This window comes from Gallus gallus, chromosome 15, assembly GCF_016699485.2.
Source record: "Gallus gallus isolate bGalGal1 chromosome 15, bGalGal1.mat.broiler.GRCg7b, whole genome shotgun sequence".
NCBI classification, from domain to species: domain Eukaryota; kingdom Metazoa; phylum Chordata; class Aves; order Galliformes; family Phasianidae; genus Gallus; species Gallus gallus.
This window is the reverse complement of record NC_052546.1, coordinates 9713292-9729117: the sequence shown is the minus strand read 5'-3', so window position 1 is coordinate 9729117 and position 15826 is coordinate 9713292. Positions and strand designations below refer to the sequence as shown.

Sequence of the window (15826 nt, the reverse complement as noted above, 5' to 3'; positions counted from 1 at the left end):
TCCCTGGGGAGACCCCGCGATGCCTGGCTGTGTCTCCCCACACACACCAGTGAAGGAGGTGAGGGATGAGCACAGGAAGCAGCTGCTCCCCATGCAGACAAAGGCAGCTGCCTGCCCAGCAATGCCAAGTCGCTGCTCCATGATTAATACCCTCTGAGCGACCGGCGGCCGCATCGCGGCGTGGCCCACAGCGCATTACGGCCTTCCTGCTGCAATTTGTTCCAGCAAGTCCATTAGAGAGACTGCAGATGCTGGAGAGAGCGAGCTAGAGATGGGAGGGAGCAAGGAAGCAGAGCAACATCATTGGTGACGCTCATCGGCGTGCCGGGACCCCCTCTGCAGGAACCCTGCTGCCACCAGGCACCCCAGAGCCACCAGCGCCAGGTACCCCGCCGCACCCCATCCCCTGCAGCCCTGTAATTAGCCCCGCGCGGCTGTGATTACGCCTCGCCCTGCTGCGGCGCAGCCAGGCACGCGATGAGGAGGAGGAGGAGGGCGAGGACGGGGCCACGTAGGGTCCCACTCCCACCCCAATGATTCTGGGGCATTGCTCCAGGCCCAGCCCCAGACATCAGCCCACGATCCCAACCACTTTTTGCCGCTGACGCACCTCCGGGTGCAGCGGGTGTACAGTGCGGGGCCCGGCCCCGCCTGGGGGTATTTGTGATGGGTGACATAGGGCTGTGAGCAGCCCACCCTGAGCTCCCCGGTTATTTTTAGGCAGGTGCCGAAAACCCCACGCCTGCTGGGATCCTCAGGCCGGCGCGAGAGGTCAGCTGCACAGCCCGGATTCTCCACGGCTGTTTCATCCTCTCCAAAATACTCGGCTGACAGGGCAGGAATTGCAAAACACAGCCTCCCCCCCCCGCAGCGTATAAATAGCGCTCGCCCGGCGGTGGAAGGTTGCAGAAGTTTCTCGGCTCCGAGCTCCGGCATTTATTGCGGCTCTCGCCCGGGAGCGGCGGGGACACGGCGCAGCGATCGTGGGAGCGAGAGGGGAGAGATAAGCTTTTAATCTCGGGATATTGGGTTTGATTTTTTTTTTTTTTATTTCTTTTTTCCTCCCTCTCTGGACAAGAAGTTTTATTTTCCTCCGCCCGATCCCTGGGAAAGAAGCCAAGCAGGAAGCGTTTTCTTGCAGCCCACACCGTCCTCCCCACACTTGCTTTCCAAGCTCCGGATGCCTCAGCCCTGCTGAACCTCTTGCACCCATCGCTCTCTGCCCGGCGCCGGGCTCCCACCCAAACCCCCGCGCGTGGATGCGCCTGCCCTGGGCCGGGCTCCCCGGGGTATTCCGCAGCCTTTGAGGCTCCACGAGGAGCTCAGAACCATGGCCGACAGCCAGCTGCCCTTCTCCTGCCATTACCCCGGCCGGCGGAGCCTCCGCGACCCATTCCGAGAGCCCGGTTTGACCTCGCGCCTCCTGGACGATGATTTCGGCCTCTCGCCCTTCCCTGGGGACCTGACGGCGGACTGGCCCGACTGGGCTCGGCCCCGGCTCACCCCCACCTGGCCGGGCCCGCTGCGTGCCCGCGCCTCCGCCATGGCCCCCGGCTACAGCACCCGCTTCGGGGGGTACCCGGAGAGCCGCAGCCCCGCGCCCACCTCCCGCGAGCCGTGGAAGGTGTGCGTCAACGTGCACAGCTTCAAGCCTGAGGAGCTGACGGTCAAAACCAAGGATGGATACGTCGAGGTGTCAGGTGAGGGCTGGGCGTGGGGGTGGGATGGGGCTTGGGAGCTGCGGTTGGCATGCTCAGTGCCAACACACGGGAAGGCCGAGCCTCCTTTGGGGTGAATCTCCGGGATTTGTGTTCCAGCTGGCACCCGGCTGCGAGCTGCCGAGAGGGGCCCCAGCCTGGCTGGGTTAATTATAGCCGGCGAGGACGGAGCTGAGGGAGATTCCCTTTAAAGGGGCCGAGAGCGAGGCAGCCCGAAGCACCTCCCAGAGCTCCAGCGCTGCGCCCTGGCCAGAGCCCTGCACCTCCTGGGGCTGCCAGCGCCGTGCCAGGCCACAGCACTCGTTCCAGGGGCTGATCTGGGGGGATGCTGTGGGCTGGGGGGATCCAGGAGGCCTCAGAGCTTGAGCCCCGTCTTAGTGGAGCTCACACACAGCCTGACGGCATGGCAGAGGATGGGGACAGGATCCAAAGATTTGATCATGTCTGATGGCTCCTTCTTAAGCCCTGAATCCTGGCAGCAAGCAGGGCTCAGGCTCCATGGGAAGCAAAGGTGTCTGGCGGGGAATGCAGCTCTTCTTCCTCCTCCTCCTCCAACCGGCACAGCCTCACAGGCCGGGCGCTCAGTGCTGTTCTCTGTTGGATGTGGTATATGCCTCCTCACGTGGGAGACGCCCACGGAGGGAAGGGAAAACATCTTCTTTGGAAGAGTTCCTGGGGTTGGTTTGTTTTGCTTGTCGGGTTAAGCCCTGAGCCCAGAGCAGCGGTGACACGCCTCTGTCCTCCCCGCAGGCAAACACGAGGAGCAGCAGGTGGAAGGAGGCATCGTCTCCAAGAACTTCACCAAGAAAATCCAGTAGGTATCGTCCTGCCCCGGGGTGTCCTCCCACCATCACGGCCCCATCCCCATAACATGCCATGGCCGCAGCCCCGCTGTTCCCATCCCAAAACCAGCCCTGCGGGCTCCTCCAGCCCAGAAATGAAAGCAGAAAGGGATGCGAAGCACCGTGCTCCTATTTTGGGGCCGATCCCATCACCAGCCCCAAAATACACCCGTCCCCGGTGTGCGGCTACACGTGCACCCACATCCACATCCGAGTGATGTCAGTCTGATCGCTATCGCGCTGACTCACCCCAGCAACAACAACAGCAGGGAGGGAAGGCGAGCCCAACACCGAGGGCAAACCACAGCGGTGCAGCAGCGGCTCCGCAGCTTCGCTCTACCAAAACCTCCCAGCAAAGCCGCGTGCGCAGCGGGTGGGAGCCAGCAGCCGGGCTCCTTTTATGGGCAAGGCACGGGTGCGACGCAGCAGCCGGGCGAGCGCGGGCGGCCGTGACGTCCCATCAAACACATCTGCCATGGAGATTAAACAGAGCGCCAGGCAGCCCGGGGGCCACTTTAATATCCCTACGCATTCCCAGAAGTAACACAAGTGGGGGCGGTGAGCCCGGCTGGGGGTCCTGCAGGGCAATCTGAGCAGGAAGGCTGCGAGCCGCATGGCTGCGCCATCTCCTAACCCCGCACATCTCTCTGTCTCCCCTGCAGGCTGCCCTACGAGGTGGACCCCATCACTGTCTTCGCCTCCTTGTCGCCGGAGGGGCTGCTGATCATCGAGGCTCCCCAGATCCCCCCCTACCAGCAGTACGGTGAGGGCGGCTGCAGCGGCGAGATCCCATTGGAGAGCCCAGAGGCCACCTGTGCCTGAGGGCCCCTGTGCCCCTGCTCCGCTCCCCCGACCCCAATCCCCCCCAACCCCGCTCCCCGGGCCCCAGCGGGGTGGCCCCGGGGCACGGCCTCTCCCGCCCCCTGGGAGCAGCTGCCCCACAGTGGTCTGACACTCTGCTAGAGGCTTTGCGTCCATCAGACCCAGCAGAACGGGTGTCTTCGTTACGGTTCTTTTTACGCTGTAAGATGAGCAGATGGGATGTTTGTAACAATAGCAAAAAAGTGCCCTTTTCTCTTCTTAAGTTGAAGTGGAATCCTGTGGTCCTTTGTCTTCTTCCTCTCTGTTTTTGGTTTTGTTTTGAACTCCATCTCCACGCCGGCCCCTTGGGAGCCCGCAGACACGCAGCCGGCAGTGGGGCCAATGGCACAGCCCTGTCCCAGACAGACAAACCCCCACCAGACCTGCTGAGAAGTGTAAACTGTCTGCATGTTTTGTTTTTGGTTTTGTTTCTTTTTTTTCCAAAAAATAACTTGTGATTTTACTTATCAGACTTGAGGAATAAAGATGAGTTGATGTTCTTAGCCTCTGCTGGTCTTGGCTGGGAGGCGAGGGTAGGGGGGCTGGGGATGCTCTGGGCACTCTTTGCCCTCCGGATGGGCTCTGTGCCCTTTTCCTGGCTGGGGACACAAAGCAGCCCTCTGAGCCAGGGAAGCTGTGTTTGTCCTCGCACCATCCCCACTCACATCTCCCCCCACCGGCTCCTGGCTGCAGCCCAACCCTGCAACCCAATGCCCGGGCACAGCAAAGCGGTGATGCCAAAGGGAGCAGACACCCAGTTTTCCATGTCAGTGGGACCTTGGAGTTAAAAATACAGCTCACATGTTGCGCTTGGGCTCGCTCAGGGCTCAGTTACCAACAACAGCCGCAGCATGCGCTGTAAATCCTGGCCCCGGCGCTGCGTTCCCCCCAGCAGAGCAGCCCTGCTCACACTGCAGGGGGGGATGTGCTGCACCCCAGTACCTGGGTAGGGCTCCAGCCCTGGGGGCACGGAGGCCCTGGTTCCGCTCTTTGGAGCTGCCGGGTGGGTTTTGTGCATGGGTGAAAGAGAGGACACGTGGCTCAGATCCAAAAACTCAACGAATATTCCCAAATGGTGGTGCCTGGTGCCTGCCTATGTGGGCTCTGCCCTCAGCTTTCTCTCCTGCTCGTCTGCAGCTGGGGGAAAGAGGTTTTATTTCTTTATTCCCTCTGCTTTATTTGGCTCTGCTTCCTGACGAATTCCTTAACAATATCTTACAAAGAATGGTGAGAAGCGTGCCTGCAATCACTTCCTAACGCCATCAGCAATCAGCAACGAAGACCTGGTATGCAAGTGGTGTGTCGGGCCCCTCTGCCAAGCAATGAAAGCAGAGAAGCTCAGTGCTCTTTTAAGCACTACCTGAGTGTTGAAGAGAGGGACGTTTTAGCAATAAATATTGCTACGTGTGGTTCAGTGGGTGATACAGCAGCTTTGGGAATGCGGTGGCATTTCAGCACTGAGGCTGATGCCCAGGGCTGTTTGTCAGCCACAGCCCTGGGTGAGATAACACTGCCAAAGCATCAGGGCTGTGTAACACTGCAAGGGCTGCTCCGCCAATTACATTCCATTTTTATGGTCTCATGGCAATTACCCTACGTTTTATGGTGCCGTAACGTATTAGGCTTTATGGCTTCATACTCGCTGCAGCACAGAGCCTCTGCATGGGGAGCAGGGAGCACCAGGAGCCTCCCGAGCCCCAGGGATGTGGCCCCACTCAGGGGAAGAAGCTCCCAGTGTGTCTCCGAGGGTTTATTTCCCAAAAATGGAAATGAGGAGCTGAATGGATTCATTCTGGCTGGCAGCGTGCAGGGCAGGGTAAACAACACACAAGCAGCTCCAGGGTGGTCCAAACGCATCAGGCACCCTTGGAGGCCCTTCTTCTTCCCATGGCCAAGGGTGTCTGTGCCCCCAAATTGCTCAGCTCCCTCCTGCCCCATTCCCAGGCTGGCATCGGGCAGCTCTGCCCCTATGACCCCCTGTAGCCCCTCTGTGGTTGCCCCCTCCAACCCCTGTTTCTATTTTCTTGTTTTGGAGGTTTCTCTTTGCTGCATCCCTGTTCTCTACCTGCAGAGCAAATCTCAGCCTGCAGAAGAGCTTGTGAAAACAGTAAGTTACAGCTACAACAATGGAATGAATCAAGCTAAAGCATCTCCGTGGTGAAGGTAAAGTGAGGCACTAAGCAAAAGGACATGCAAAGCCCCATGCTGGGCTTTGGGTCATTCCCATTCAGTGTGGGGTCAGCACAGTGCTTGTACCAGGGGTAGGCAGCAGGTGAGGAGCTGCATGTCACCCACTTTGCTTCTTTCTGTTCCATTTGCACCATGCACTGTGGCCCCAGGATCTCATTACTTCCCACCCCATCGCTTCAATACATGCAGCCAGAGCTCAATGTCTTCTGTGCCTCACTGGCAATGGCATCACCACCGTGTTGGCTCAGAGGTGTTTCTCTTCCTGCCTCAAACACCCCAATCTGAACGGGGCACACTGAGGCTCCTGCTCTGCAAGGGGAATTTTGGGAGGATCTCCCCATGCTTCTCACTGGGCTTAATGCCAAAGGCTCCAGGAGCAAAGGGCACACAGGGCACGGCCAGGGTAGTGCTGGTAGCCACCAGGAAGGGATGCTGCTCCAGTACAGGAGGAACGAATGAGTTTCACTAAGTTGCAGTGATTGGCTCCAGACACTGTAATAGTGCTTAGTGGATCTAATGCACTTCTCGTGGTTGTGCATCACCAACGTGCCCCTGGAGACCCCTCACTCCCACTGCTGCTCAGTGCTTTTGAGACTAAAACGAGCATAACAGTGGCACGTGGAGCTGGGAGGGGTTGTGCTGCGTGGGTTCCAAACCCAACCCCAGCCCACCCCACAGGCCCACTGCCCTCAGTGCCACATCCCCACGGCTCCGGAACACCTCCAGGGATGGGAGACCCACCGCCCCCTGGGCAGCTGTGCCAGTGAGGGGAGGGGGCAGCCCTCAGGAGGGGCCGGGCGGGCCGTGATGCCGCAGCCATGGGGCTGAAGGGGTTCGTGCTCTGCGGAGGGAGGTGCTCGGCTCTGTGTACTGCCGTTCCCTGGGAGACGGGGTGGGTGTGGGGTTCCCGAGCGGGGAAGGGTTCGTTGCTGTGGAAGAAGGGCTGGGGTTCGTCAGCCGCTGCTGATGGGTGTAGGATGTTGTAAAGGAGGTTTGCCTCGAGGTTTGTGCCGCAGGGGTTTGTCGTCATGGCCGGGCGAGTAAACTTTGTAATAGCATAAGGAGCACAAACAGCTGTGCTGCGGCAATGCCGGCGCCGGGTGTGCCCAAACTCAGCAGAGCTGAGGCACCTGTGGCGCTTAACGCACAGCTCGGGGCTGCTGCGCCTCCGGAGCCACCCAAGGACGGCGGGACCAAAGTGCCGGCAGCCGGCAAAGCGCTCAACCCGAGGGACTTCGTGCGCGTTCAGCCTCTGCCTGCTTTGGCTGAGGGAGAAGGGAAGGTGCTGGCCAGGAGCTGGGCGCTGTACAGGAGCAGCGGGCCGCCGTCCGAGCGAGTGTTCTGGGAGCAGCGGCAGCGGAGGGAACGGCAGCGCACACAGGGGCTCTTCACCCCCCGAGGGAAGCCCTACCAGGAGCTGGGCGAGCTGCTGTGCGCCGACCCAAAGCAGCTCACCCTGCTCTCTTTGGGACAGCTCGCACAGGTAGAGCCGCCTTTCTGCTTGTCTTTGCATAGGAAACAAAGGCTTCTCTTTTAAGTCCCCGCTCGCAGGGAGGAGAGTGATTGCTTCGGTTTAAATCAGCCTTCCCTGCCTTTCTTTGGAGAGCTACAGTCTGCCCTGTTGCTGGTACAGTGTTTGCACACGTGGGGTTTGTGCACACTTTGTACACGTACAGTGTTTGTACACGCTTTGACCCGTGCTGTGGTTTGGAGCTGGCTTTTGTAACTGGGAGCAGTTAGAATGGAGCTGGGGCAATGGAATGAAAAAGCAAGCGTGGAATAATGAATGTAATTAATTAAGGGAGAATGCTCAGGAAAAGGCACAAGGTGCGTCTGGACAGTGGGAGGAGAGGAACCATTCTGAGGGTGTGAGGATGAAGGGTTGAAAAGCAGGAGTGGACGGTGCTGGTGTTTAAAGGGTGGGTAAAAGGCTTGGAGTTGTGGATGCCCCATCCCTGGAGGTGTTCAAAGCCAGGTTGGATGGGGCCCTGGGCAGCCTGGTCTGGTATTAGATATGGAGGTTGGCAGTCCTGCCTACAGCAGGGGGGTTGGAGCTGTGATGGTCCTTCCAACACAAACCATTCCGTGATCCTCCAGGGGTGCTCTGAAGCCAATTCTGAACTCTGCTACTTCAGGTTTTGACCACATGGGTGGTTGTGGCTTAGTGTTAAGATGCAGTGCATGAAGCTGAAGCTATCAGAGGGGGTGTAATCACATCATTCCTCTTTGGCTGAAAGTGAGAGAGTGTGGCTGAAAGTACCAGAAAGCTTTGATAATCTCAGGTAACTGTTGCTGGATTTTCTTTTCCCCTCCTAAGAAGTAATGGTTACTGCATTGGGAAAACAAAGCATTTGCCTGGCACTGAATCTGACCAGTCCTCTGCTTTGCTCCATCCCCACAAGTCAGGGAAGGCCCACAACTTCAGGCTGTTCTCCCTCCCAGTCTCCCTATTTAAGTTGTCAGTTTGCTCTGCGGAAACCAATTTAAGCTTTTATTTTCTTTTTTTCAAGTATACAAAACCAAAACAGTGTTCTCGCAGCCTGATTTAAAGGTACTTTCTGACCTGCATTTTTGTTCTGGATGAGTTATTTACCCCCAGTCCTTCCCTCCCTTAGCAATCTCTATAGTATCCTGAATACCTAGAGAAGACTGTGGATACCAGATGCATCTCATTCCAGGTGTCTGAGAGCGCTAAGAAATATGGTGTGTATTTGATTGATGCATTTGTACCCATCTCTGCCTTCTGAGTTTGCATTTTCTTCAGCAAGAGGTAGAGCTGATAATTTGCAGTGGCGGATGACAGTAAAACTTGTAAACAGCAAGGAGATAATAAAGGCCCTGGGAATTCAGGGGACTTGAACATGCTAATATCTGCTGGCAAACGTCACTTTGTAAACTGATATGATAAAAAAAACAAGTCCTTAACAGCTAAAAACATTTTTGTAATGAATGTACTGGGATGGTTACCCAAAATGATATGGGCAGAGGATAATATATGTGGTAATTGCATGTTTGGGGTCCTTTTTGTAGCTACTCGATGGTGACAAATGTGTTCAGAGAAGCTGTATGTGTCCATTGATGCTTTGTGTGTCTTTATTAAGTAAATGTGGAGGCTGAAGCCTTAGAGCTGATATTTGAATGTTCCGACTGTTGCATTGGAAGCTGCTGTTCTGTGATCACACAGCGGAAATGGCATCTGTCTTGCAATAAAAGCTGGCTCAGTGCAGTGACAGAATTCCCTTCCACTGCAACCCTCTGGGATGAAATGAGCCCATTTCCATACTAATAAGAGTAACGGAGAGGAGAAACTTAGCAAGTGTCCCCCAAACAAGGGACTCTGCTTCCACCCACCCTGTGCAGTGCTATCCAGGCATCGCTGCATGGCCTGCTTGCTATCCTGAGTGATGTCCCAGTGTTTCTGGATGTGTTGTGTATGTGATGGCTTTCTCCCATGGGCTGCCAACTCCCTGCCTTTACTAGGAGTGCCCTGAGAAGTTGAGTGGGCCTTGCATTTTAACCAGCACCAAGCTGATTCCCTGTGGCTTGTAAGTCCTTGCCCATTGCTATGGGTGGGAGAAGGCTCCCTGTGGGGCTGCCTGGTTCTGTGTTGTGTCAGTAGGAGTCCATACCCCCATAGCATGATAGAACCTTGCCCTACAGAGAAGGACCTGGGGGTCCTGGTGGATGAAAAACTGACCATGAGCCAGCAGTGTGCTCTTGGAGCTCGGAAGGCAAATGGTATCCTGGGCTCCATCAGATGAGGGGTGGCCAGCAGGGACAGGGAGGGGGTTGTCCCCCTCTACTCTGCCCTTGTGAGGCCCCATCTGGAGTACTGTGTTCAGGTCTGGGGCCCCCAGCACAGGAAAGATGGGGAGCTGTTGGAGAGGGTCCAGAGGAGGGCCACAAAGATGATCAGAGGGCTGGAGCACCTCTCCTATGAAGATAAGCTGAGAGAGCTGGGCTTGTTTGGTCTGGAGAAGAGAAGGCTGTGAGATGACCTCACTGCAGCCTTCCAGTATTTAAAAGATTATAAACAGGAGGGAAATCAACTTCCTACTTGGGTAGATAGTGATAGGACAAGGGGTAATGGTTTTAAGCTCAAGGAGGGAAGGTTTAGATTGGATGTCAGGGGGGAGTTCTTCACTGAGAGAATGGTGAGGTGCTGGAACAGCTGCCTGGAGAGGCTGTGGATGCTCCATCCCTGGAGGTGTTCAGGTTGGACGGAGCCCTGGGCAGCCTGGTCCAGTACCAGCTCTGAATGCTGGTGGTCCTGCCTGTGGCAGGGGATTGGAACTTGATGGTCCTTGAGGTCCCTTCCAAAAAAAGCCATTCTATGATTCTATGAACCTTTTCAACATCCAGTACAAGTAATTGGAAGTTACTTCATTCAGTCTGAGATTTTTTTTTTTCTCTCTTTCTCAAAGGTCAGGCACGCATTGCAGATGGCACTGATTCATGGCAAGTCAAAGAACGACGCTTCCCAGACAGTATTTTTGATCTTTCTAAGCATTCAGAGCAATGTGTTAAAGGTCTTTTTCTTATTTCCTCGTGTGACAGTGCACGGTGATTGGTTGCCTTTTATCAATGTTTATATAGCTTTTTTTCCTTAATTGCTATGACAAATTCATTTGTTAAGCCTCTGAAGTGGCTTGTTGACTTTTTACATGGAAGAGAGGTGGCCTTTGTGACAGAGCCCTAAAAATAATCCAGGTTCACAAAATTATTACTGCCAAAGCCTGCTCTGTGCGTGTCATAAAAACCTATACTGTAATTCTGTGCTTTAGGTAAATAGATCACTAGATAAGATTGACAGCAACATCAGCAATGAAAGGTTTTAAGCTGGAAACTGGAGAAGAAAATGGAGCAATTTCTTTCAAGATAAATTACACTGATGTTATTTGTTATTGCTGCAGTTAAAGATCTGTCAGGGTATCCAATCTAATACCTCGCTTCCCAGAAGACTGAAAAGATGTATTGCAAGGCAGAACTCGGAATGCAAAGAGCCTTTTCCCTCTCTTATGTCAAGGTTAGCTGTAATTCCTTATTGCTCTGGGAAGAGCAGTAAAATTTTGGTGGTGGTGGTGGCTTATTGGTATCCGTGAATTGGGGAAACTGGTCAGAGCAGACTGTGCATGTGGTGACATTTCTCATGACTTCCAAATTGCAGAACCCATATAGGGTTGTTTGGTTGACCCACGTCCCAGGCCTACCTCTGTGAAATGGTAGGCCCCAATCTTTTTGTATTGAAGATCCAATAACAAAAAAGCTTCCTGATGATAGATTTAGATGAGGTTTAGAAGAAGCTCCAGGAATATCTTGAAACCTCCTACTCAGACAACGTGAAAGTTCAATGAAATAGCAAAGTGTAGTATTTCTACCAGCTATTCAGCCAGCTGTAGTGAAAAGCCACCAAATGCCAATGCTTCTTCCTGTAGTTGCCATATGAGGCAGATAACTCTCAAAGATGGCTGCTGCCCAGCCTGTTCCAGCAGTGCCAAAGCACTGTCTGAGATGTTCAGATTTAAATATCTGTTGCTGTAGTGGGGTCGGTCACTGGTTGGTAAAATGTGACCCTTCCCCCACGTCTTGCTGGAGGTGGCCTTAAAGTCCATGTTAGTCAATGCTGGAGTATCTCTAACAATTAAAAACTGCACACCTGCAGCTTTGAATGGAAAGTTTGGAGATGCATTCTGTTTGCAAAGATTAATTCATGTTTGATTTAAGTTTTTACTGCTTAATCCTTCTGCTTGTAGTGCTTTACCAGGCTTAACGTGTCATGATAGTCTGTCAGCTCTGGAATTACAGTGTTTGGGTAAGGGCTGCTGTTTTGGGTGGGATGAAGAGAATGAGCAAGAAACAGGGAGGGTACAGAAGAGACTGTAGCAATGAGATTCACGTTTTAAGCTTCCTCAGTGATCCAAGTTTCCCCTCCCCTCCCCTTCCCTCCCCTTCCCTTCCCTTCCCCTTAAGTGTTCCAGATGAATCAAATGAGAGCAAAGATCAAAAATGCAAAGTTAGGCCCAAGTATCTAAATGCTGAAGTAGTCGGCTTTATTACAGGTAATAATAATATTAATTGATGCCTTGGAACAGGTTGCCCAAGGAGGCTGTGGATGCCCCATCCCTGCAGGCATTCAAGGCCAGGCTGGATGTGGCTCTGGGCAGTCTGGTCTGCTGGTTGGCGACCATGCACATAGCAGGGGGTTGGAACTGGATGAGTATTGTGGTCCTTTTCAACCCAAGCCATTCTATGATTCTATGAATATTTAAGCACTCCTGTTGATAGTTTTATTGAAATGTTTTTCTTTTCAGCCTTGTGAGACTGACAGCCATTACCTCTCTTGTATGCTTGGAGAAGGTGTCTTACAAAGTGAATTATCTTAGCTAATTGCATATAAAAATCAGTAAACGTAAAGAATTTCTGATCCTGAGCTCTTGCTTTATCTTTTAGCACCAAAATGGTGATGCAAATGAGTCCAAAGATTAGGTCATATGCTTACAGAACTACCAGGTTGCTTGTTGTTTGCTTGTTTTTAATATTGGGTTTTCCTTCTTGTTTGGTTAAGAGCAATAGCTTTACTGTCTGACATATTAGGTGATACTCCTAACCTAAGCCTAACAACATGAAAATGTTATGTCCTATAGAAAATGGGAGCTTTATGATTGCTAAATAGCAGCTAACCACACAATCTCCATGCTGCTCAATTCAAAACAGTCTAATCAATTTCAGAAGTTCAATTTCTATTCCTGAAGCCTGCTTCAGTAATGAATTAAGGGAAGCATATCAAATGTAATAATGCATTGTTATTAAGGTTGTAGTAAACTTGCCAAATGTCAGGCTGCTGGTACAGTCATGGTGCATTACGCTGCTGTGATTACAGCTGAATTGCCATTAGAGCAAATTGCATTGCTCACCTAGGTTTGGGAATTGATCTGCAACAGTGCGCCTGGGGCAGGGGAGAAGTGTGTTTAAAAAGGTGACACTTTCCAGTGAATATTCAAAGCATTTGTTTTCTGGAAGGCTTAGAGTCTACTTCTCCTACGTAGTGAACACAAATATTCTGTGAGGTGTGCAATGGGAGGAGTAGAATAGTCATTGTATTTGAAGAACTGGTTGCTCCCTAGCAGAGGGGCTAATCGAGTGCCTTTTGCTTGCTGGAAGTGCTTTGTGAAATGGTCACTCTGGGAGGGAATGGGAAAAGGCTGCTTCCAAAAACATTTTGAGATTTGGTTAGGAGTGGTATATAGGAAATAAATGGTTGTCACTGTTTACAGGTATAATTGGTTGTTTACAGCTTGCAGTAGATGCTGGAACGCTGTAATTCATGGCTGCTTCTGTTCCTCCGTGTCTCTCTAATAGCACAAAGGAATGTTAACTTTGGCCAACAGAGCAGTACTACCTGAGAATTTAGGATAGAAAGTGATGAAGAATGATGTAGCTAGTAGAAGAAGAAGGGGAGATGAACTTGTGTGAAGCAAGTTGCAGTTCAGCTAGGACAGCTTGCTAACTCCCACCACACGCTGCATGGAAGAGGAAGAGCTGAAGAGGGATCATCCTCCTCATACAGACAGTAACAATCCGGGGTAAATTTATTTCTTTCAGCTCAGAAATATTGAAGCCAGTTGTTAAAATGGAATGTTTCCATGTGCAGGCAAAGTGAATACAGGTACAATACATTGCGAGGGGGAAAGTGTAGTATTTAAAGCTTGAAAACCTTTTGTATAAAATCAGATCAGTAATATTTCACTTTCCTTGAGACTGTAGAATGATGTGTCTTAAATTGCAAGTAATGAAAGGCAGTGCTTTCTATGGCTAGAGATGCTGCTCATTATTCATGAAATGTCTATGGAAGAAGTGTTGAATGCTCAGCAGCAATGGGGGAAGGACATAATGGAATGTCTCTACATTCTCTTTAGTATAATGTGACCTTTCCATTAAATTAACATTATGCTATTTGCACAAAAAGAGAGCTAAGCTAGAGAGCATTTTTAGGGGACAATAGTCAAGTTAATTGGGTAGCTATATAACTGTCACACTTTACATTAAGAGCTCAAAAGCAGTGTACAGGGAATGGAGGTAGCAGCTATGTTACTCTGGATTCTCTTCGTTGGGAAATGAAGTTGCTTTGCATCTTGGTTGAAAGCTTGACTGTGGCATTGTCTGGGGGACACTATAGCCTGGGGCTGTTATTTTCCCCAACGTATTAAGATGGAGATTTTGGTGTAATTAATCAGTGACTTTCTGCTGAAAGCTTTGCCTGCCCTCTCTCCTAATCTAGATAGGAAAAACAGATTCCAGAGTCCTCAAGTAAAACGCTGCTAGATTGCAGTTTGACTTCAGGCAGCCCTACACAATTTGATTTAAGGGCCACAAGGTGCTTTGTGAAGTGGCTGTGATGTATTTACTTTTTAATTTGTGCAGTGCATCCATTACAAAGCTTCCCCTTTTAAGAACTTTTAACTCACTCTAGCTGCATTACATCAGGCTTCAAATAACAATCCATGTGCTTGAAATGAAGAGATTGTAGTACTTGGTGGTTTTCTTGTTTGGGTGGTTTTGGTGATGTTTTCTATCCCACAGCCAAAGCGAGGTTGTGGTTAATTAGAGAGCCCAAAGAAGCCCCTGGCTCCTCGTTAGCACTGTGAGTGCACCCTGTTGTGTCTTTGGCCTTGAACTCATGGCAGTGCAGCTTCTGAGAGGGTAAAATCACACGGTTCCTCGTGTACTACAGCAGTCCTTGGATTGCAGTGCTTCATCCTGAAAGTGTTTCCTCTGATAGTTTTGACCCCTGTTCTTCATTTCTCCTCTTTAGGTAAAACCAATTGTTGTCAGTTGTCAGTGATCTTGCATTATATGCCTCCTATGCTGAGGATCCTGCTCTGGACAGGATTCCAGGGTGGCATTGCTTGGTGCTGTGATGTGTCAGCATTTCTCTCTCAGTGCTTCGTGAACCCTTTGTCTATGAACTCTCCTCTGTTGTGGTTGATTTTTCCTCTTTACGTGTACTTCTCCCACCCTCCATGTGTTCATGTAATGCACACACCCCACAGAAAGCCACGTTTTAATTACTTGTATCCCCTGAATCTATCAGCTCTTTGTTCAGATAGAAGAATACTTAAAGCTTAATTAGATAATAAATGATCCTCGTGGCTAATTGTTTGCCCGGTTGTTTGGGGAATTATTTGTGAGATAACTCAATTTATTCATTAAATAACTGGCCTAAAAATAAAGGATGGAAACATCATCACTTTTGCTGGAGAGCTGATGACAGGAAGATAAACTTGTCACGCTGCACAGCTTTAGAGTAACTCGTGCATGGTTCTTACCTTGAATCCCCCCAGCTAGGCTGATACCCTGTGCATTTTAGTGCTGTCTGATCCCAGGTACCATTGGTTGCCTTGATCTGAGGTCTGCACTGTGTGCATCAGAGAGGCTGACAAGGCTGCAGGTAGTGGATATCATCTTATGGGGCCTGCACATAAGGCATTCCTCAATACAAATCACACTGGGAGAGCCCAGCAGTGATGTTCCTCATCTGCTTCATGACCAACTGCCAGGCAGATGCCTGAATAGAGGGGAGCAGGACAGAGCAGAGGTCTGGAAGTCTGCTCAGTGGCAGCTTTTGGGGCTGTACACTCTGGTAGGTGTAATAATGCTTGTAGGATCCTGGACTTGCTGACAGACAACAGCATGACTGGCATCAGATGCAGTGGTCGGGTAAGACAACATGAAGCCACAACAGAGTGGCAATTTGATGACAAAGGTGTTTGCCTAGAATGGACAGAAGTGGGTGAGCTGTGACCCATCTGCAGCATAACGACAGCATAGCAGTACGACTGAATGTAAGGAGAGTATATTCCCTTTCTCAATGATTTTTCTTTTGAAGTTGGTATGTTCTGCTCTATTTAGTGTTGATCGGTGATGCCAGAGCTAGGAATGCTTAAGATTTAATGTAACGCACTTATTGAGCTGTCAGAATAATCAAACATCTTTCAACAGCTGTGTTGAAATAATAAGTTTATTCTAGTTCAGTGCTTAGCAGTGGCTGGAGCACTTGAAGCTGATCTCCCTGCAGTTCTGAACTTCTCAGCCAGACTGGCAGGTTGTTCCAATAAAGGATCTGTTCAGCTGCACAGAGAAAGCCTTTCCCATTAAGGAAATATTAGCTGAAAGTGGGCGGTTAAACCACCCTGTCCTTTATGCTGCCTTTCCTGG

The 15826-nt window shown here is 51.3% G+C and overlaps 2 protein-coding genes across 3 annotated transcripts in view; both read left to right on the top strand.

The window, feature by feature from the left end:
- Positions 1-905: 905 nt before the first annotated feature.
- Positions 906-3924, top strand: HSPB8 (heat shock protein family B (small) member 8). The gene is made up of 3 exons (XM_004934409.5): positions 906-1700; positions 2469-2532; positions 3223-3924. Exons 1-3 carry the CDS (start codon positions 1331-1333, stop codon positions 3380-3382), a joined length of 594 nt encoding a protein of 197 aa, XP_004934466.1. The 5' UTR covers positions 906-1330; the 3' UTR covers positions 3383-3924.
- Positions 3925-4077: 153 nt separating this feature from the next.
- CCDC60 (coiled-coil domain containing 60) overlaps positions 4078-15826 on the top strand; it is a 45987-nt gene continuing 34238 nt past the window's right edge. The window contains exon 1 of one of the 2 annotated variants that reach the window (XM_040648179.2): positions 4078-5528. In XM_040648179.2, the coding sequence (XP_040504113.1) occupies positions 4710-5528 (819 nt within the window). In that variant the 5' untranslated portion in view covers positions 4078-4709. Of the gene's footprint in view, positions 5529-6520; positions 7095-15826 lie in introns of those variants that run through there. The other variant, XM_415279.8, reaches the window with a different exon arrangement.